General features: G+C 39.9%; 1 protein-coding gene and 1 non-coding gene across 8 annotated transcripts in view; one reads left to right on the plus strand and one right to left on the minus strand.

Annotated features, from left to right (window-relative positions):
* Positions 1 to 260: 260 nt before the first annotated feature.
* Positions 261 to 23,493, minus strand: part of ZNF674 (zinc finger protein 674) — a 48,173-nt gene continuing 24,940 nt past the window's right edge. For 4 of the 7 annotated variants that reach the window (XM_008961956.5, XM_003809679.5, XM_063601683.1 and 1 more), the window contains one exon: positions 261 to 3,881. In XM_008961956.5, the coding sequence (XP_008960204.1) occupies positions 2,389 to 3,881 (1,493 nt within the window). In that variant the 3' untranslated portion in view covers positions 261 to 2,388. The remainder of the gene's footprint in view (positions 3,882 to 23,493) is intronic. The other 3 variants (XM_063601685.1, XM_063601684.1, XM_034950662.2) reach the window with 1 other exon arrangement.
* LOC112438518 (U6 spliceosomal RNA) lies at positions 20,342 to 20,444 on the plus strand. The gene has a single exon (XR_003026934.1). It is a non-coding gene; the product is annotated as a U6 spliceosomal RNA (small nuclear RNA).

Genomic DNA, 23,493 nt, shown 5'->3' on the forward strand with positions numbered 1-23,493 from the left:
AGGGTTGATCTTGCTGTCTCAGTGGTGGCACATATGAAAGAAAATCCACATATAAGTGGACATACACAGTTCAAACCCATGTTGTTCAAGGGTCAACTATGTACACACTCAAACCTGTAAACTCAATCATATGGAAAACAAATAGGCAATATGTATACATATGTGAAAATGGGGTCATTTTAAGAAGAGAATGATGTTACATATTAAAGACAAAGCTGAGTGGCAAAATGGATGGGAAAAGAAAATAAGCATGCGTAAGATACACTTTAAACGATATACTTTATTGGTGATTTCTGGAGACTACAATCAAAAAAATTTTTACACATCAATAATCCCCACACTCAAATGCCAATTTACTTAATAATTTGGTGTATTTCTTTCCTAGCTTTTTCCCTCCACACTACACAGATATACCTAACTTTTTGTTCCATGTGTTTATCTATACACACACACTCACCTATGAAATAGGTGAATACAAATTTATACTTATATAGATTAAATACAAATTTATACTTATATGTGCATATAACTTTACTCATCACAAAATTTTTATATGTCAACCACCCAGAATCACTGATATAATGGTTCATATACTTCCTGTTTTTACAATATTAATCATATGGTTATTGTTTTATAATATTTTTTACTTAATGATTTACCATGAACATTTTCCCAAATTTGCCAGTAGTCTTAATTGGTGCATGTTATTTCACCTAACTGACATACCAATTTTTAATCATCTATCATTGGATATTAAATTGTCTTATTTTTTCACTACTTTAAATAATACTGCTGTTATGGAAGATACTCTGAAAATTTTAAATCTTATATTGCTTCACCATAAAATTATTACTCTTTATTAAAACATGGAGAATTTTAAGTTCTAAGCACTGTTCCTAAGGAAGGTATGTAAAAGCTTACTATGTGCCCTTTCTGTAATGGCTTTGCATTTTTGCACTGAAGATATTGATGAATAATATACGTAAGGTCTCCTGTTTGAGAGCTTTGTTTCAGGGATCCTGATGACTCATCCTCTCTTACCCTATTTCAGGAAGCATTTTTTCTATTTGTTTAGGAAAATAATCTGGGAGTTTGCCCCACATAGGATATTTTAAGCTTTATACTGTTCTTTTAAAAATGTCATACTCAATGAGCGTGGTGGCTCTCGCCTATAATCCCAGCACTTTGGGAGGCTGAGGCGGGCGGATTACCTGAGGTCAGGAGTTCGAGACCAGCCTGCCCAACATGGCAAAACCGCGTCTCTACAAAAAAAAAAAAAAAAAAAAAAAAAAAGAATTAGCCAGGTGTGGTGGTGGGTGCCTGTAATCCCAGCTACTTGGGAGGTTGAGGCAGGAGAATCACTTGAACCTGGAAGGCAGAGGCTGCAGTGAGCCAAGATCATGCCACTGCACTCCAGCCTGGGCGACAAGAGCGAAACTCCATCTCTAAATAAATAAATAATCATACTCTACTCCACAGTGAACATATCTTAAATTTATAATTGTTTGCCACCTCTACACCTCTTCCACAAAATGTTTGGTAAAGAACATGGTAAGTGTGGTGGCTCATATCTATAATACAAGTGCTTTGGGAGGCAAAGGTGGGAGGATCAATTAACGCTACGAGTTCAAGACCAGCCTGGGCAACATAGCAAGACCCTGTCTCTATTAATAAAAGAATATAGAGCATGATTCCTCTCATTTCTACCATGGGTTTGTTTATTTATTTATTTGACAAGGTCTGGCTATAATGCCCAGGCTGGAGTGCAGTGGCACGATCTCAGTTCACTGCAACCTCTGCCTCCTGGGCTCAAGCCACCCTCCTACTTCAACCTCCTGAGTAGCTGGGACTAAAGGTATGCACCACTACACTCAGATAACTTTTGTATTTTTTGTAGAGACAGAGTTTTGCCATGTTGCCCAGGCTGGTCTCAAACTTGTGAGCTCAAGCAATCTGCCCACCTCAGCCTCCCAAAAGTGCTAGGATTACAGGTGTGAGCTACCTACCACGCCTGGCTACCATGGTTTTATAAGCTCACTAAATTCTTAGTTTTCCTCGGCATACATACTCTGATAAACAGTGCCATTTAAATTATTTCTGAAGGCTTTCCCACATAACTACATTCAGTTTTGCCCCTTTTGAATTATTTGACATACAGTTCTTCACTCCTGGGTGAAGAATTCTGGGTGAAAAAACTGATCACATTTATTGACACCTCTGGAATTATACTTTTGTACTTTTTATTAAATTAAACGAACATTAACATATGAAGAATTTCCAATATTCTGGACATTTATAAGATTACTCGCCATGATTATTTGACAAATAATGAGACTAGTGATAGTCAAATGACAACTACTAGTATAATTATCCCACTCTCAAGTATAATCATAGGTTTTTATCTCCTGTGTGACTTCTCTGATGTTTAATGAGAGTTGACTTCCCACTGAATGCTTTCCCACAGTCTCTGCATTCATAAGGTTTCTCTCCTGTATGAGTTCTGTGATGCACAATGAGAGTTGATTTCACACTGAAGGCCTTCCCACATTCACTACATTTGTAAGGTTTTTCTCCTGTATGAATTCTCTGATGTTTGATGAGAGTTGACTTCCTACTGAAGGCTTTTTTACAGTCAGTGCATTCATAGGGTCTCTCTCCTGTATGAATTCTCTGATGTTTAATCAGTGGTGACTTCTCACTAAAGGCTTTCCCACATTCGTTGCATTTATAGGGTTTCTCTCCTGTATGCATTCTCTGATGTACAATAAGGGTTGACTTCTCCCCAAAGGCTTTCCCACATCTTCTGCATTCATAAGGTTTCTCTCCTGTATGAGTTCTATGATGGACAGAGAGGTGTGACTTTCCACTGAAAGTCTTCCCACATATACTACATTCATAGGGTTTCTCTCCTGTATGAATTCTCTGATGAACAGAGAGGTGTGACTTTCCTCTGAAGCTTTTCCCACATTTACTACACTCATAAATGTTCTCTTTTGTATGAGTTCTCCAATGTTTAGTGGGACTGGGCTTCTCATCAGAGGCTTTCCCATGTTCACTGCACTGAGGTTTCTCACTTGTGTGAATTCTTTGATATATAAGGCTGGACATAGTACATTTAATACCTTTATAAAATGCTTGTCTAATGTGTGTTTTTTCATGTCTAATAAGATGATATGAACTCTTAAAGGCTTTTGGACATTTGTCACATACAAATGGTTTCTCTCCTGTATGAGTTCGTTGATGTTTAATCAGAGTTGACTTCTGGATAAAGGTTTTTCCACATTCACTGCATTCATAGGGCTTCTCCCCTGTGTGAGTTCTCTGGTGTGCTATGAGGGTTGACTTCTGGCTGAAGGCTTTTGCACATTCACAGCATTCATAAGGTTTCTCTCCGGTGTGAGTTCTTTGATGTACAACTAAGTTTGCTTTCTGGATAAACACTTTTCCACATTCAGTACATTTGTAGAGTTTCTCCCCAGTTTGACTTCTCTGACTTTTTCTAAGGGCTTGCTTTTGGTGGAGGGCTTTCCCTCGTTGATTAGGGTCAAAAAATCTCTCTGCAGGTTGAGCTTTATGAAGATTATAATGGAGGCATACTTTCCAATATGCCTTACATCCATCATCTTTCTTTCTTACATAGCTTCTATTTTGACCAAGAAAGTTTAAATGATGTTTTGAACACCTTTCCCATGAATAATATTTTGGGAGTCTTTGTTTTACAGAAACAAAGTCTGCGTTGAGATAAATGATTTTTCTACATATTTTACATTCTTGACCACTTTCATCCTTCAGTGTTTCCTTGCCTATGAATGCAGCTTGCCACAGAAGTTTGTCTTGGCTTTCCTTGTAGTGATCTATCTGCTCGTCAACTTGCCAGACTTCTAGAAGAAAATGCAATGAATCATCAAACTTGTCTTCCCACTATAATTTATGAAATAACTAATCCCTAAATGCCCAAGCAGTGAACTCCTATCAACATGACTTGAGCTGATGTGGATGGAGGACCCTTCCCATGTCCCAGGCTCAAAATCAAGAAAAGAAATGTATTAGGTATCAAAATGAAGTGGGAATTTAAAGTGAGAGAGTAAACAGAACAGCTTGAGGATTTGAAGGGGACCATAAGGCACAAATGTTCAGGAATTCAGCAAAGTCAGAGTGTAATTTTGGCTTAAAGCTTATATATATATATATATATATATATATATATATATATATATTACACATATAATTGTATATGTGTGTGTGTGTGTGTGTATACATATATGAAAGGTTGCCACTGCTATGAACCTACCAATAACAAGACCAACTTTAAAAATTTTTCAGTTTATAGGCTCTGTACTATGCTTGTAATCATTTGGATTGAGTTACAGAATTAGGCTTTTGATGTCTTATATATAACATCCTTCTTGCCAATTTCTCTGGCTAGTGGGGAATCCTTCTAGTTCCTGTTTAACAAGCATGGGAGCCCTTGTAGTTATATATATATATATATACACACACATACACACACTCATGTCTTTATAGCTGAAGACATCACAGAACTTCTAGGGAAAACCAACTCTCACTGAGGAGTTCACAGTAGAAAATTTAAAACCTGGCTGGGCGCGGTGGCTCAGGCCTGTAATCCCAGCACTTTGGGAGGCCGAGGTGGGTGTATCACGAGGTCAGGAGTTCAAGACCAGACTGGCCAACATGGTGAAACCCTGTCTCTACTAAAAATACAAAAATTAGCTGGGCGTGGTGGCAGGTGCCTGTAATCCCAGCTATTCAGGAGGCTGAGGCAGGAGAATTGCTTGAAGCTGGGAGGCGGAGGTTGCAATGAGCTGAGATCCCACCACTGTACCCCAGCCTAGGTGACACAGCAAGACTCCGTCTCAAAAAAAAAAAAAAAAGAAAAGAAAATTTAAAACCTTAGAAGGAACTGATCCATCATTAGAAAGAATTGACCGATACATTTAAATATACTCACATTCCTAGAACTGTAGATAATAGAACAATCTGTACTTTAAAATAAGTATATTTCAAATGTACAAAGATAAGGTAAGAACTAGACTATGAAGGAAATAGCAGGAAATTTTGAAAAAAGACAGATGAGTATTTTTAAGGTAGGCATTATTTAAAAAAAAAAACTCTAAATAGGTTGAACAGTAGACTAGCCACAGATAAGACAGATTTAATAAATTAGATGACAGATCTTGGGAAATCACTTAGTCTCTAATAGGCTTCCCTTGGCATAAACATCACACATGTTGGTGCATCTTTGATACTGGAGTTAGAGTGTGCTCTGTGTTCATGATAGGCAGACAGCATAAGGAAGTTAGAGTGTGCTCTGTATTCATGACAGGCAGACAGCATAAGGAAGCCTGCACATGGATGCCTCCAGATTCTGCCTGTGCCTTTTTCCCTTATAATCCAGTTGTTTATCACTACTACATCACTGTAATAAATCTTACCCATGATTACAACTATATGCTGAGTTCCATGAATTTCTCTAGAGAATATCTGAGTATGGGAGTCGTCTTGGGGACCCCTGATCTAGGCAGTATTTGAAGATACAATGACTGATTCTTTTCTAAAATGGAAGAAAGGCATGTATCCTACCACTGAATGTCCAAAGTCCTTGAGTGTGGAAAATAAACAAGTCTGCACTTAGACAAAGTTCAGTGTAGCCACAAGGCTTTCAAGTCAGAAAGAAAATATTGTAAGCTACCATGAATAAGTAAAAATATCCCCTATAAAGAAATAATTATATCAACATCAGACTTCTTCAAAAAAGAAGCCAGAAGATTAAAGAATAATATCTTCTCTGTCCCGAGACAAGCTTTCATCTTAGAACTCTATACCCAGATAAATTATCATAAAGAAAGATGACAAAGACATTTTTGGACAAGAAAAGACAAAGAATTTGCCATACACAAAACCTGGCTAAGAATAATGCTTGATACTTCAGTAATTCAGAAAGATAATGACTAAAGAGGAAAAAGGGGGTAAAGAAAATCCAGCAAAGGCAAGAAAAAAGAAGTAATGAAAAGCAGGCTATGTAGAAAATATACCAAAAGAAGAAATACAAATATAGTAATTTCACAATAACTATATATTAACCCTATTAGTTAAATGCCAGCCATATCAAATTGCATTTTTAAAAAATCAGCTCCATGTTTTCAGAAGACAATTAGGGCAAAATGACAGAGATGTGTTGAAAATAAAATTACCGGAAAAGCTACATCTGGCACTTAGTAACCAAAATAAAATTGGCAAGATAATGCTTATATGCCAAAAGCAAAGAAGGATAAAAGATGAGAATATTATAAAGCAATTTTCACTTACAAAGATGTGAAACTCTTAAATATACATGGCAAATTGATTCCACTTATGACGGATAAGAGGTAATACATTTAGTATTATTGAAAATATACAGCCTGGGCAACATGGCAAAACCCGTCTCCACAAAAAAATACAAAAAATTAGCTGGGCATGGTGGCGCACACCTATAGTCCCAGCTACTTAGGAGGCTGAGGCAAGAGGACTGCTTGAGCCCAGGAGGTCAAGGTTGCAGTGAGCCATGTACACAACACTACACTCTAGCCTGGGTGACAAAGTAAGACCCTGTCTCAAAAAAAAAAATACACACATGTGCACACATGCACACATATACACACATACACACACATGCCTTACTACCTATTCCACTTGTAGTTCATACCATAGGGAAATTATGGCAAATTTTAACATGTACAAGAATGACAACAAAATATTAGAAACCACCAAATATCCACCAATAAAGGTATGGAAAGTGAACTATGACACTCATATTTCCGCTAGCACAGCAGTTAAAATAAATGATCTAAATCTAAAGTATCAGCATAAAGCTCAAAAGGTAATACTGAACACAGAAAGCAAGTTGCAGAAAGATCCCTATAATTTTTTTTTTTTTTTTGAGATGGAGTCTTGCTGTTGTCACCCAGGCTGGAGTACAGTAGCGTGATCTCGGCTCACTGCAACCTCTGCCTCCTGGGTTCAAGCAATTCTCCTGCCTCAGCCTCCCGAGTAGCTGGGATTACAGGCACCTGCTACCACGCCTGGCTAATTTTTGTATTTTTAGTAGAGACGGGGTTTCACCATGTTGGCCAGGCTGGTCTCAAACACCTGACCTCATGCGATCCACCCGCCTCGGCCCCCCAAAGTGCTGGGATTACAGGCGTGAGCTACCGTGCCTGGCCAAGATTCCTATAATTTGAGTGTAACAATCTGGTAATTTTACAAAAAGAATTCTATATTGATTACAGGTACAAATATATGTAGCAAAAGTATAAAAACATAGATTAGAAGGATACTCACAAAATTCATGATACTGTTTACCTGGGGAGGAGATAAGAGGAATAGGCCTCAGGAGGGGAAAAATGGGACTTCAACTTTATTTGTAAACCTCTGTTTCTTTTCTTATTTTTTTAATTTTATTTATTTATTTATTTATTTATTTATTTATTTATTTTGAGATGGAGTCTCCCTCTGTCGCCCAGGCTGGAGTGCAGTGGCGGGATCTCGGCTCACTGCAACCTCCGCCTCCCGAGTTCAAGAGATTCTCCTACCTCAGCCTCCTGAGTAGCTGGGATTACAGGTGCACACCACCACACCTGGCTAATTTTTGTATTTTTAGTAGAGACGGGGTTTCACCGTTTTGGTCAGGCTTGTCTTGAACTCCTGACCTTGTGATATGACCGCCTCGGCCTCCCAAAGTGCTGGGATTACAGGCGTGAGCCACCGTGCCTGGCCTGTTTCTTTTATTTTTAAAAAAATGACAAAATGTTAACATTTGCTAATACTGGGAAGGAAGTACAAGAGTGTTTGTTAAAATTATGATTTTCTGTACTTTTTTGCAGTTTTAAAAGAAAGGCTTTTAGGCTGGACTTCTGAAATGACAGAATGAGAGGAAGGACCTCAGTAAATCCTCTTCCCCCAAAAAGTAATGAAAATACTGGCAAAATCAAAAATTATCAAAATCAATCATTTCACGACTTTAGAAATTAACCAAAGGCAAACAATCAATTAAAAATCATTTATTCAAGAAAAACTATGCCAGACGTGGTGACTCATGCCTATAATCCCAGCACTTTGGGGGGCCGAGGCGGATGTATCACCTGAGGTCAGGAGTTCAGGACCAGCCTGGCCAACATGGTGAAACCCTGTCTCTACTAAAAATACAAAAATTAGCAAGGCATGATGACAGGCGCCTATAATCCGAGCTACTCAGGAGGCTGAGGCAGGAAAACCGCTTGAACCTGGGACACAGAGGTTGTAGTGAGCCAAGATTGTGCCATTGCACTCTAGCCTCGGCTAAAAGAGCAAAACTCTGTCACACACACACACACACACACACACACACAAGAAAAAAAAAACTAGTAAACCTCACTAAGAACAGCCAGGTCATGGTTCACTTGGCACTACTACTACTCTTCCTGCTCTCCCACTGGCTCCCCAGCTCCATGAAAACTGGTAGCCTCACAGCTACCCAAGGGGATGAACTGTTTTGGAGCTCTACCAAAAGCCCTATCCCCAGACGGCTGTTGCTATTTGATCTAACTTAAAGCTCAGCTCCAAGAAAATAAAGGACACTCTATGGTAACTCAAATCCACACAAAGAAATAAAGAGCACCAGTAAAGGTAACCTGTAGGAAAGTGTTAACACAGCAGAACTGATCTTTAGAAGGGCCTGCTCACAGGGCTGGCTCCTGGCTAAAGTCTGGGAACTTGGCTTGTGAAATATTCCCTATGTTGATATGATGGTTTTGCCTGCCTAGGGCACTGAACACCTGTTTTTCTTCTGGGAGCCTGGATGCCCGAACACTAGAGGCTGATGATTTTCTGGTATGATGTGCCTATTTTTAGTGGGTCAAACTGGACTTGCCCACAGACAAAGTGAAAGGAGCTTAACAAAAAAGGCCTAGCTTGCCACTTGGATGTGCAGTGCAGCTGTCTGGCCCTGTAGCATCTTGGCTTTGCATGGGAAAAAAAAAAAAAAACTATCCCTGTGGGGATTTATTTCCTATCAGGCACCCAGAAATACTGGTGGCAGTCATCCCATATGGGGATATGTCAGAGCACCTGAGATAAAGGGGGTAAAATCTTATAAGCTGAAACAGAGAAAAAAATTATATCAAGTATCAATAATCAGAATAGCTTTACACTGAAAATTAGATGACAATGGAGCAATGCCTTCAAAAGTCTAAGGGAAAGACATTTCCATCCTAGAACTCTACTTCAAGCCAAACTCTCCATTAGGAGTCAAACACTTGTAGACATCCAAAAATCTCAAAACTTCATCTCCCATGGACCTACATCCTTTCTTACGAAAGTACTTGAAGACTGTGCTCCAACCAATGAGGAAGGGGGCATGGCATAAAGAAAATATGGAACCCAGCAATGCAGAGGGTGAAGGGAATCCCCAGAGTGACACTGAAGAGCAATGTCAGGATGGTAGCTGTACAAGAAGGAATGAGGGTAATCCACCCAGATGAGAGCAGGTCAGAAGGCTCTAGAAAAACTCAGGGATATGACACTGAGGAAACCCTTGATATCTCCAGAAGCGCTCAGAGTCACTCTAGACAACTGGTGATAAGTATATGGAGAAAGAAACAAATGAAAGAAACAAAACAAGCCAGGAGAAGTGGTTCACTCCTGTAATCCCAGCACTTTGGGAGGCTGAGGCAAGAGAATGACTTGAGTCCAGGAGTTTGAGACCAGCCTAGACTCTCAGTCCAGTGAGACCCCGTCTCTATGAAAAACTTAAAAAATTAGCTGAGTGTGGTAGTGCACAGCTATAGTCCCAGCTACTCGGGAGCCTGAGGTGGGAAGATCGCTTGAGCCCAGGAGTTTGTAGCTGCAGGCTGCAGTGAGCCAAGACCATACCACTGCACTCCAGCCTGGGCAACACAGCAAGACTCTGTCTCAAAAAAAATAATTATTAACCAAAGGAACACAGTTATACAGGGAAGGTAAATTAATCATAGATTACTATGTGGCTTGGCTGTGTATAGTATTTATATATACAGTAAGCCCTCTGTATCCATGGGTTTTATGTCTGTGGATTCAACCAACCAAGGATCAAAACCCACAAATACGGAGGGCCAATTATACCATGCCATTTTATATCAGGGATTTGAGTATCAATGGATTCTGGTATCCATGGAGGTTCTGGAACAAATCCCTTGCAGATACAGAGAGCTAACTGTATAGTCATATTGTAAAAAATAGTACTGATGGAAAACAAATTTATGGTATAATCACATTGGGACTATTGGGAAACAAGAAGTCTATGTACATACGCATGCCTTTGGGTGGGTGACAGGAGCAGCGTGGTGAGTTCAATCTTAACCTTCCACAGTGAAACATTTCAAATAAGTTTTGTAAAATATATGTAAGTTATAAAGAATAGTAATACCAAAAATAATACCTGGGTATCCACCACCCATTAAAACAAATTATAGTTATCTTTGAAGTTCTTCATATGCCCATTTCATTTTCTTTCTTTTCAGATAATCAATATCCTAAATTTTATGTTTATCATGCCCTTCACTTTCTTTACAGTTTCACCACATTTATTTTATTCTTTAAACGTCAGGCATGACCTACTTTAATAAAACTAAGAGTTTTTTTTTTAAATCAAGAGAATACTGCCTTAGGTTGGTAAATCGGACATCTCAGATGAAACATAATGGTCTAGAAAAATGACCAGAATTGACAGAAAATACAAGAAGCTTGAATAAATCAATAATTGTTATTTTAAATGATAAAAACTGACTCCATAATCAAGTCTTGCCATATCCAGATGGTTTTGAAAATGATTAGTATCAAACTCTCAGGAAACTAAATTTCAGTCACAGTTTCAAAAATTACAAGAAGGAAAAGTACTCAGTTTATTTTATGCAGCTAGTATAACCTTGGATACCAGAATAAGAGAAGAAAGTACAAAAAAAGAAAATCTAAGATCTATTTTACTTCTAAACATTAATGCAAAATTCATAGGTTAAATACTAGTAAAATCAATTCTAAATTAATTTTTTAAAGTAGTTTTTTCCAATTCTGTGAAGAAAGTCATTGGTAGCTTGATGGGGATGGCATTGAATCTATAAATTACCTTGGGCAGTATGGCCATTTTCACGATATTGATTCTTCCTACCCATGAGCATGGAATGTTCTTCCATTTGTTTGTATCCTCTTTTATCTCATTGAGCAGTGGTTTGTAGTTCTCCTTGAAGAGGTCCTTCACGTCCCTTGTAAGTTGGATTCCTAGGTATTTTATTCTCTTTGAAGCAATTGTGAATGGGAGTTCACTCGTGATTTGGTTCTCTGTCTGTTATTGGTGTATAAGAATGCTTGTGATTTTTGTACATTGATTTTGTATCCTGAGACTTTGCTGAAGTTGCTTATCAGCTTAAGGAGATTTTGGGCTGAGACAATGGGGTTTTCTAGATATACAATCATGTCATCTGCAAACAGGGACAATTTGACTTACCAAAACAGAGATATAGATCAATGGAACAGAACAGAGCCCTCAGAAATAATGCCACATATCTACAACTATCTGATCTTTGACAAACCTGAGAAAAACAAGCAATGGGGAAAGGATTCCCTATTTAATAAATGGTGCTGGGAAAACTGCCTAGCCATATGTAGAAAGCTGAAACTGGATCCCTTCCTTACACCTTATACAAAAATGAATTCAAGATGGATTAAAGACTTAAACGTTAGACCTAAAACCATAAAAACCCTAGAAGAAAACCTAGGCATTACCATTCAGGACATAGGCATGGGCAAGGACTTCATGTCTAAAACACCAAAAGCAATGGCAACGAAAGCCAAAATTGACAAATGGGATCTAATTAAACTAAAGAGCTTCTGCACAGCAAAAGAAACTACCATCAGAGTGAACAGGAAACCTACAAAATGGGAGAACATTTTCGCAACCTACTCATCTGACAAAGGGCTAATATCCAGAATCTACAATGAACTCAAACAAATTTGCAAGAAAAAAACAAACAACCCCATCAAAAAGTGGGCGAAGGACATGAACAGACACTTCTCAAAAGAAGACATTTATGCAGCCAAAAAACACATGAAAAAATGCTCACCATCACTGGCCATCAGAGAAATGCAAATCAAAACCACAATGAGATACCATCTCACACCAGTTAGGATGGCAATCATTAAAAAGTCAGGAAACAACAGATGCTGGAGAGGATGTGGAGAAATAGGAACACTTTTACACTGTTGGTGGGACTGTAAACTAGTTCAACCCTTGTGGAAGTCAGTGTGGCGATTCCTCAGGGATCTAGAACTAGATATACCATTTGACCCAGCCATCCCATTACTGGGTATATACCCAAAGGACTATAAATCATGCTGCTATAAAGACACATGCACACGTATGTTTATTGCATCATTATTCACAATAGCAAAGACTTGGAACCAACCCAAATGTCCAACAATGATAGACTGGATTAAGAAAATGTGGCACATATACACCATGGAATACTATGCAGCCATAAAAAATGATGAGTTCATGTCCTTTGTAGGGACATGGATGAAACTGGAAATCATCATTGTCAGTAAACTATCACAAGAACAAAAAACCAAACACCGCATGTTCTCACTCATAGGTGGGAATTGAACAATGAGAACACATGGACACAGGAAGGGGAACATCACACTCTGGGGACTGTTGTGGGGTGGGGGGAGGGGGGAGGGATAGCATTAGGAGATATACCTAATGCTAGATGACGAGTTGATGGGTGCAGCACACCAGCATGGCACATGTATACATATGTAACTAACCTGCACATTGTGCACATGTACCCTAAAACTTAAAGTATAATAATTAAAAAATAATAAATTTATTAATTTTTAAAAATGCTTCACAATTAAGTAGAGTTTAGCACAGGAACACAAGAACACTTCAATATCAGAAATTTATTCACGTAATCTACCACATTAATAGATTAAAGGAGGAAAAACTGTCTTCTCAACATATGCAGAAAATAAGCATTCAAGAAAATACAACACTCATTAGTGATTTTTTAAAAAGTCTTATTAGGCCGGGTGTGGTGGCTCACGCCTGTAATCCCAGCATTTTGGGAGGCCGAAGTGGGTGGATCACCTGAGGCCAGGAGTTCAAGACCAGCCTGGCCAACATGGTGAAACCCCATCTCTACTAAAAAATACAAAAAATTAGCCGGGCATGGTGGTGGATGCCTATAATCCCAGATACTTGGGAGGCTGAGGCAGGAGAATTGCTTGAACCCAGGAGGCGGAGGTTGCAGTGAGCCGAGATCGTGCCATTGCACTCCAGCCTGGGTAACAGAGCGAGACTCTGTCTCAAAACAAAAACAAAAACAAAACAAAACAAAAGTCTTATTAACAAAATAGGACTAATAAAAGGGGCTCTTGATGAAAGATATCTTTCAAAATACCACAGCAGATATCATATTTAATAGTGAAAGCTATAGAAGTTACATCATTTCTGTGCCTCAGTTTTTTTCATATATAAAACAGGGATAACAACCAGCCTACTTTACAGGGTCATTGGGAGGATTCAACTATTTAATATGTGCAAAGCATACAGAACAATGCATTTGTGGCACATGGCAAGCATTCAAATGCTGCTTATTATTTTATTACAATCATTGTCTTCATGATTATTTCCACTAAAATCAGAAACAAAGAATGCAATATCATTGTATCTATTAAACATTGTACTACAGGTCCTAATTCATTGAGAGAAGAAAAAGAAATAAAATGTATAATTGGAAAAGACAATTGCCTTTATAAAGATAATTATTCACATAGAAGACCCAAGAGAATTAAAAAAGATTAGTATTAATAAAAGCCTTCAGAAAGATTTCTGTACACATTATTTCACGAATATCACTAGCATTCTCATATACTAATATTAACCAATTAGAAGATGTGATAGGAAAGAAGATCCCAATCACAAATGCAACAATAACTCAGAGGTATCTAGGAAGAAATTCAACAAAAAATGCACAAGATCTTCCTGAGAAAAAATTTGAAACATTATTAAATGACATAAAAGGATAACTGAGTAAGAGTTCACTGAAAGGAAAATTCAATAGTATAAAGATGCCAATTCCCAACCCACTCCCAACTCATTTCTAAACACATGCAATTGCAATTGGAATCCCAGAGTTTTCCTTGGAACTCAACAAACGAATCCTAAAATTCCTATGGGAGACCAAAGGATCAAAAGAGATAAGGGGACTAAAGCCTATTAGCTCTTAACAACATTAATTGATAAGAATGGTACAACAGGCCGGGCGCAATGGCTCATGCCTATAATCCCAGCACTTTGGGAGGCCGAGGCAGGTGGATCACCTGAGGTCGGAGTTCAAGACCGGCCTAGCCAAGATGGCGAAACCCTGTCTCTACTAAAAATACAAAAATTTGCTGGGCAGGGTGGTATGTGCCTGTAATCCCAGCTACTCAGGAGGCTGAGACAGGAGAATTGGTTGAACCCAAGAGGTGGAGGCTGCAGTAAGCCAAGATCACACCATTGCACTCCAGCCTGGGCAACAAGAGTGAAACTCCATCTCAAAAAAAAAAAAAAAAAAGTGCTTGCCTGGGCACAGCAGAGCAACTGGGTTTTGGCCGGGCACCACAGTGGCTCACGCCTGTAATCCCAGCACTTTGGGAGGCCGAGGCGGGAGGATCACCTGAGGTTAGGTGTTTGAGACCAGCCTGGCCAACAAGGTGAAACCCCATCTCTACTAAAAATACACAAAATTAGCCGGCCGTGGTGGCACATGCCTGTAATCCCAGCTACGCAGGAGGCTGAGGCAGGAGAATCATCTGAACCTGGGAGGTGGCAGTTGCGGTGAGCCGAGATCACGCCATTGCACTCCAGCCTGGGTCTCTAAATAAATAAATACATAAATTCCAGGCAGGTTTTAAGAAAATAAATAGCAAATATTTAAATTTTTAAAAAATTATATAAAAATATTTTTATGTGCTCAGCCCCCCCAAAAAAATTACTTAAAATTACACAAAAAGGGTCGGGCATGGTGGCTCATGCCTGTAATCCCAGCACTTTGGGAGGCCGAGGCAGGAGGATAACCTGAGGTCAGGAGTTCGAGTTCAGCCTGGCCAACATGGTGAAACCCCATCTCTACCAAAAATATAAAAAAAATTAGTTGGGCATGGTGGCACATGCCTGTAGTCCCAGCTACTCAGGAGGCTGAGGCAAGAGAATCGCTTGAACCCGGGAGGCAGAGGTTGCAGTGAGCCGAGATGGCACCACTGCACTCCAGCCTGGGTGACAGAGTGAGACTCCATCTCACACACAAAAAAAAATTACACAAAAAGCAAACTAAAAATTGATACATTTGATTATTTTACAATTAAAACTTCTACTCAAAAAGACACCATAAACAACCTAGACTAAGGAAAGATATTGACTATACACAAAATTGAAATCTAGAATATACAAAGAATTCATATAAAGCAATAAGAAGAGACAAACTCAACAAAAACATGAATAAAGAATATGAACAGGTGGCTGGGCACAGTGGCTCATGTGTGTAATCCCAGCACTTTGGGAGGCCGAGGCAGGCAGATCACGAGGTCAAGAGATCGAGACCATCCTGGCCAACATGGCGAAACTCTGTCTCTACTGAAAATACAAAAATTAGCTGGGCGTGGTGGCACACACCTGTAGTCTCAGCTACTCAGGAGGCTGAGGCAGGAGAATCACTTGAACCCGGGAGGCAGAGGTTGCAGTGATCTGACATCGCGCCACTGCACTCCAGCCTGGCAACGAGTGAGACTCCGTCTCAAAAAAAAAACAAAAACAAAAACAAAAAAAGAATATGAACAGGTAAGCCACAGAAGAGGAAATCTAACTAGTCAATAACATATGAAATGATAAATACTTTCAATAGTAATCAGGGAAGTGAAAATTACAATAATATACCAATTTACCCTTGCCATATTACCAAAATTCAAAATCTATAATTCTGTGTGTGTGTGTACACGAGTCTAAATCACACACTATCTGTAACATTAATTTTGCCACATAAGGTCATAGAGCTTTGCATTTTAACATTGATGATTCCTATTCAAAAGCTGAATTCCATACATTTCACGAAGCTGTATCTGCCCACCTGGCTGCAATCCATGCTTTTAGGGGATTAATTTGACATGATGTTAAAACCAGCTCTTTTTATTTCAAAGACTGGTAATAAAATACTATCAAGTATTTTCCCAGTCCGCAGGCCTTTACGGGACTCAAAAGGAATAGGTCAAAACCACTTAATGTCCTTTATCTCTAACATACCCTTTAAAAGCATAAGAGTGTTGGCCGGGTGTGGTGGCTCACATCTGTCATCCCAGCACTTTGGGAAGTGGAGGCAGGCAGATCACTTGAGTCCAGGAGTTCAAGAGCAGCCTGGGCAATATGGCGAAACCCTGTCTCTACCAAACAAACAAATTTAGCCAGGTGTCGTGGCATGTGCCTGTAGTCTCAGCTACTCTGAAGGCTGAGGCAGAAGGATCAATTGGGCCCAGGAGGTTGAGGCTGCAATGAGCCAAGATGGCGCCATTGCTCTCCAGCCTAGGCAACAGAGAGAGACCCTCTCTCAAAAAATTTTAAAAAGAAGAAAAAGTATAAGAGTGTTAAGGTTAAAGACGCTAAGGAAAAAAATTTCTTTAGAGATAGCCATTGGAAAGCTGCGGCATTTTCTCTCTCCAATAGGTGAGTGAGGAGTGTGTTCACCCCACCCCAATCTGATGAGAAGGATTTCAAAGAGATGACCTGTTCGATGTACATCCACTAGACTTTAGGGGACACAGAGAACTTGGCACCTGTCTTTCATGTAGAAAAACTATAAATGACAGGCTGAGGCAGTCTGTGGTAGTAGAGAAGAGGTTGCGTGGGGGTGAACTGTGGGTCTTACTCCCACAATCACACACACTCCACAAGCCAGATGTGGACCCTCTGGACATGAACAGGCTGGGTTACTTTGGAAAGAGGGCTTTTTGCTAGCATCAAGGTGACCTCAGCAAAAGGAGACTGAAGGTACACCACGGGGCCCGGGGATATATTAAATAACTGGTTGGGAAAGTGGCCCTTCCTGCATCAAGGAAATTGCAGTCAGGGGGCTCCAGCTAGGACATCTCCAAGGAAACCATAAAGTGTCAAGAACAGGAAGAATCAGTCTTTGGAATCTGCAACATAGAGAGGGCATCAGTATTAGATTACAACTTTGTCAGTTAGGTCAAACTTTTTTTGCCCATTGTATCTCCTTCCTTCCTTCCTCACCCACTACACTCAAGGGCCAGAGATGGCCTAGGTGTTGAGTGGGGGAGAAAGGGAAGGGAGAAGAGCTAGCTGGAAGCGTAAAGAAAGAAAACACTGAGCATGTTCTTTTTGCCACTAAAATCTTTCAGCCTGAAGCAGGTATTTGCTGGGAGAGAGCTTTTCCTTTAAATGAACTTTATTGTTTTCAATACTATATGTGATTAGACTTACTTTAAAACTAAAATAAGACTACCACTGACCCTCAGAAATTGAAAGGATAAGGGAATATTAAGAACAACTTTATACTAATAAATTTGACAGACGAAACTGATAAACTCCTTGAAAGACACAAATTATTGGCTAGGCGTGATGGTGCATGCGTATAATCCCAACACTCTGGGAGGCCTAAGTGGGCGGATCACATGAGGTCACAAGTTCAAGACTAGCCTGGCCAACATGGCAAAACCCCATCTCTACTAAAAATACAAAAATTAGCCAGGCATGGTGGTGTACGCCTGTAATCCCAGCTACTCGGGAGGCTGAGACACGAGAATCACTTGAACCTGGGAGGCAGAGATTGCAGTGAGCTGAGTTGGTGCCATTGCATTCTAGCCTGGGTGACAGAGCGAGACTCTCTCAAAAAAAAAAAAAGGAGAAAAGAAAGACACAAATTATGAAAGCTCATTCAAGAAGAAATAGATCATCTGAATAACCCAGTATCTATCAAACTTTTAAGGAAGAAAGAATACAATTCTACATAAACTCTTCCAAAGAATTGGAAAGAGGAGGGAATACTTCCCAGCTTGTTCTGTGATCTTATTATCTTGATTGTGGTGATGTGATCCTGGGTATATACATGTCAACACTTACCAAACTGTTTGCTTTATTTTTTATTTTTTGGAAACAGGGTCTTGCTCTATCACCCAGGCTAGAGTACAGTAGAACAATCATAGCTCACTGTAACCTCAAACTCCTAGGCTCAAGTGATCCTCCCACCTTAGCTTCCTGAGTAGCTACGACTACAGGCATGTGCCACCATGCCCAGCTAATGTTTTTTATTTTTGGTAGAGATGGGGTCTTGCTATGTTGCTTAGGCTGGTCTTGAACTTCTGGTCTCAAGCAATCCCCCCCACCTCAGCCTCCCCAAGTGCTAGAATTACAGGTGTTAGCCACTGTGCCCATCCCTGTTTAAGTACATATAATTTCTTGTATGCCAAATTAAACCACAGTAAAGGGTTTAAAATAGCTAAATCAGTACTTAGAGATAGTTATGGCATTCACAATGCTTATATTAGAAAAGAAGGGTCTCAAATGATGACCTAAGCATCCACCTTATGAAACTAGAAAAAGAGCAAATTAAATTCAAACTAGCAGAACGACAGAAATAAAAAAGATAAAAGCAAGAATGAATGAAATCGAGGTTTCCATTTCTAGCCACAATAGAGTAAGTCTACTACAGCCTCTCCTACTGATTATTGCAACAAAAATCTCTGAACAAAATACATAAAGTAACTACCCGAGGACTCTGACAAGTCAACAAAACCAGGAAGACTACGGAGGTGAGCCAAAAAGTAGAGAAGCAACTCATACATCAGTGGGTTCCCCTTTTATCCCTCATATTCTCTCTCAAGACTCTGACCCAAATACAGGTCCCAGTGACTTATGAACATACAGAAGTCCTGAGTTAATCCGGGACTCTTCACTCAAGAGAAAGCAAAGCTACATACCAAACCTTGAGAACTGAACTAAGATTTAAGCCACAGCTCAAGTCTGAGACTAACACCTGAGTGACAAATGTAAGCAGGGCAGTGAAGGCTTTGAACACTGCACAAAGACTGAACCCACCACTCGAGTCTCTAATCCCTAAATGGCACATGCACACGACAGATCAAAAGGCTTTGAAAACTGAACTGGTTGGAACTGACACCCATAGAAGGTGAGACAGACCTAGTGGTTTATTACCTGATAAAGATGAAAAGCAATAATGGACTGGGCGCGGTGGCTCTTGCCTGTAATCCCAGCACTTTGGGAGGCCAAGGCGGGTGGATCACTTGAGGTCAGAAGTTCAGGACCAACCTGGCCAACATGGCGAAACCCGTCTCTACTAAAAACACAAAAAATTAGCCGGGCATGGTGGCAGGCACCTGTAATCTTAGCTACTCGGGAGGCTGAGGCAGGAGAATTGCTTGAACCCGGGAGGCAGAGGTTACAGATTGCAGTGAGCTGAGATTGTGCCACTGCACTCCAGCCCGGGCAACAGAGTGAAACTCTGTCTCAAAAAAAAAAGAAAAAGAAAAAAGAAAAGCAATAACGACACAGTCACCACTATCCAGGATGGAATCCAAAATTATTCAACATAACAACCAATCACAAAAATGTGACCAATTCTCCAGGGAAAAAGACAATAACAGATGCCAATCCTGAAATAACCTAGGTGCTGGAAATATCAAAGACATTTAAGTAGTTATGACATCTAAGCTCCATGAGGTAATGGCAAACACCTGAAATGAATGGATAAATAGAAGTTCTCAACAGAGAAACAGAAACTGTAAAAATAAAAAAATTATAAAAATGATTGGAAAAAAAAACAGGGCCTCTGGGGACCTGCAGGACAATACCAAAAGGTCCAATGTTCATGTTATTAGAGTCCTCAAAGAAGGAGAAGAAGAGACTACTGTAGAAAAAAATTGCAAAAAATAATAACCAAAACCTTCCCATATTTGGAAAAAGACATATATTTACAGACTCAAGAAGCACAGCACACCAGAATCAATATAAACTCAAAAGAAACACCAGAAACATTATAATCGAAAGCCTGGAAAGCCAACTTAAAACATTTCTAATGCAGCCAGAGGAAAAAAAGGTACACTGCCTACGAGGAAACAAGGATTCAAGGACTGCAAAATTCTCATCAGAAACAGTGGAGGTCAGAAAACAATGGAACATCTTAAAAATACTAAAGGAAAAGAAATATCAATCCATAATTCTACATCCAGCAAAAACACCCTTCAAGAATGAAGACAAGTGCTCACTGTCTAAAATTGGAACATATACTAAAATTGGAACAATACAGAGAAGATTAGCATGGCTCCTGTGTAAGGATGACGTGCAAATTTGTCAAGGGTTTCATTTTTTTTTTATAACACAAAGGATAAATGCTTGAGGGGATGGATACCCCATTCACTCTGATATGATTATTACACATCATATGCCTGTATCAAAATATCTGATGTACCCCATAAACATATATACCTACTATTTACCCATAAAAATAAAAATTAAAAAAAAAGAAGACGAAATGTAAAAATTATCAGGTAAAGGAAAATTAAGAGATTTTTGTCAACAGCAGACTTCTTCTAAGAGAAATGCTGTAGGTTCTTCTTCAGGTGAAGGGAGATGATATCAGAGGGAAACATGGAACTTTGGGAATAAATGAGGAGCAACAGAAATGGCAAAATATATGGGTAAATGTAATGTATAATTTTTCTCCTTTTGAATTCTTTAAGATATATATGATAGTTGAAAGCAAAAAAATATAACACTGTCTGAGGGATTTAAAATGTTATTAGATGTAATATGTTTGAAAACTGTAACATGAAAGAAATTAAAGATATCTATACTGTTGTAAAGCTTCTACATATTACTTGAAGTATTAAACTATAAGTAGAATGTGAAAGGTTGTGTGTGACTATCTTAGTATCTACAGCAGCCACTGATTTTAAAAAATAACAACCAGGCATGACATCACACTTCTGTAGTCCAAGCTACTTGGGAGAGTGAGGCAAGAGGATTGCTTGTGCCCAGGAGCTCAAGATGAGCCTGGGCAACATAGTGAGACCCCATCTTAAAAAATAAATAAATAGGCCGGGCGCGATGGCTCGCGCCTGTAATCCCAGCACTTTGGGAGGCCGAGGCGGGTGGATCACGAGGTCAGGAGATCGAGACCATCCTGGCTAACACGGTGAAACCCTGTCTCTACTAAAAATACAAAAATTAGCCGGGCGTGGTGGTGGGCGCCTGTAATCCCAGCTACTCGGGAGGCTGAGGCAGGAGAATGGCGTGAACCCGGGAGGCGGAGCTTGCAGTGAGCCGAGATCGCACCACTGCACTCCAGCCTGGGCGACAGAGCGAGACTCCGTCTCAAAAAAAAATAAAATAAAATAAAATAAATAAATAAATAAATAAATAAATAAATAGGCCAGGCGCGGTGGCTCATGCTTGTAATCCCAGCACTTTGAGAGGCTGAGGCGGGCGGATCACGAGGTCAGGAGATGGAGACCATCCTGGCTAACATGGTGAAACCCCGTCTCTACTAAAAATACAAAAAAAAAAAAAATTAGCCGGGCACTGTGGTGGGTGGCTGTAGTCCCAGCTACTCAGGAGGCTGAGGCTGGAGAATGGTGTGAACCCAGAAGGCGGAGTTTGCAGTGAGCTGAGATCGCATCACGCCACTGCACTCCGGCCTGGGTGACAGAGCGAGACTCCGTCTCTAAATAAATAAATAAATAAATAAATAGGGCAGGACACAGTGGTTCACGCCTGTAATCCCAGCACTTTGGGAGGCTGAGGTGGGTGGATCACCTGAGGTCAGAATTCAAGATCAGTCTGACCAATATGGTGAAACCTCGTGTATACTAAAAATACAAAACTTAGCTGGGCGTGGTGGTGTGCGCCTGTAGTCCCAGCTACTCGGGAGGCTGAGAAAGGAGAAACGCTTGAACCTAGGAGGCAGAGGTTGCAGTGAGCCAAGATCGCACCACTGCACTCCAGCCTGGGCAACAGAGCGAGACACCATCTCAGATAGATTAGATAGATAGATAGATAGATAGATAGATAGATAGATAGATAGATAGATAGATAGATTTGATAGATAGATAGACAGATAGACAGATAGATAGATAGATAGATAGATAGATAGATAGATAGATAGATAGATAGATAGATAGATAGGCAGGCCAGGTGTGGTGGCTCATGCCTGGAATCCCAGCACTTTGGGAGGCTGAGGCGGGTGGATCACTTGAGGTCAGGAGTTCGAGACCAGCCTGGCCAACATGGTGAAACCCCGTCTCTACTAAAAATACAAAAATTAGCTGGGTATGGCAGTGTGCATGTGTAGTCCCAGCTACTCGGGAGGCTGGGGCAGGAGAATCGCTTGAACCAGGATGGTGGAGCTTGCAGTGAGCCAAGATTGTGCCACTGCACTCCAGCCTGGGCGACAGAGCAAGACTCGCTCTCAAAAAAAATAAAAAATAAATAAAAATAAATAAATACATACATACATAAAAATTTAATTTAAAAACAAGGAGACAGTGACAAACAGTAAAGAGGTATGTTTAAAATATAATATTTAAATTATAATTGCACTACTGGAAATTCATCCCAGAGAAATAAAAACTTATTACAAAAACCCACAGAGAAATGTTTGTAGCAAATTTATTCGTAATAGCCCAACACTGGATACAACCTAGATGTCCTTCAACAGGTGAACGGTTAAACAAACATGCATACCATGGAATGCTACTCAGCAATAAAAAGAATCAAGCTTGATACATACAACAACCTGAATGAATCTCTGGAGGATTATGCTGAGTGAAAAAGAACTAATCCCTTAAGGTTACATACAGTATGATTCCATTATATAACATTTTTCAAATGACAAAATTATAGAAACAGAGAACATATTAGTAGTTACCAGGCTATAAGAGGAGGTGGGCTGGGAGAAAATCGGTATGACTATAAAAGAGTGACGGTCAGGTGTGGTGTCTCGCGCCTGTAATCCCAGCACTTTGGGAGGCCAAGTTGGGCAGATCACTTGAGGTCTGGAGTTCGAGACCAGCCTGGCCAACATGGTGAAACCCCATCTCTACTAAAATACAAAACTTAGCCAGGTGGTGGCGGGTGCCTGTAATCCCAGCTACTCGGGAGGCTGAGACAGGAGAATCGCTTGAACCCAGGAGGCAGAGGTTGCAGTGAGACCAGATCGCACCATTGCACTCCAGCCTGGGCCACAGAGCGAGAATCCATCTCAAAAATAAATAAATAAATAAATAATAAAAAGAGTGACATGAGGGATCCTTGCAGTGACAGAAATGTTCCATATTTGATCTGTATAGATGTCAATATCCTGGTTGGGATACTGTACTACAGTTCTGCAAGATGTTACCTACCAATGGGGGGAATTGGAT

The sequence above is a fragment of the Pan paniscus genome, chromosome X (assembly GCF_029289425.2).
Source record: "Pan paniscus chromosome X, NHGRI_mPanPan1-v2.0_pri, whole genome shotgun sequence".
NCBI classification, from domain to species: domain Eukaryota; kingdom Metazoa; phylum Chordata; class Mammalia; order Primates; family Hominidae; genus Pan; species Pan paniscus.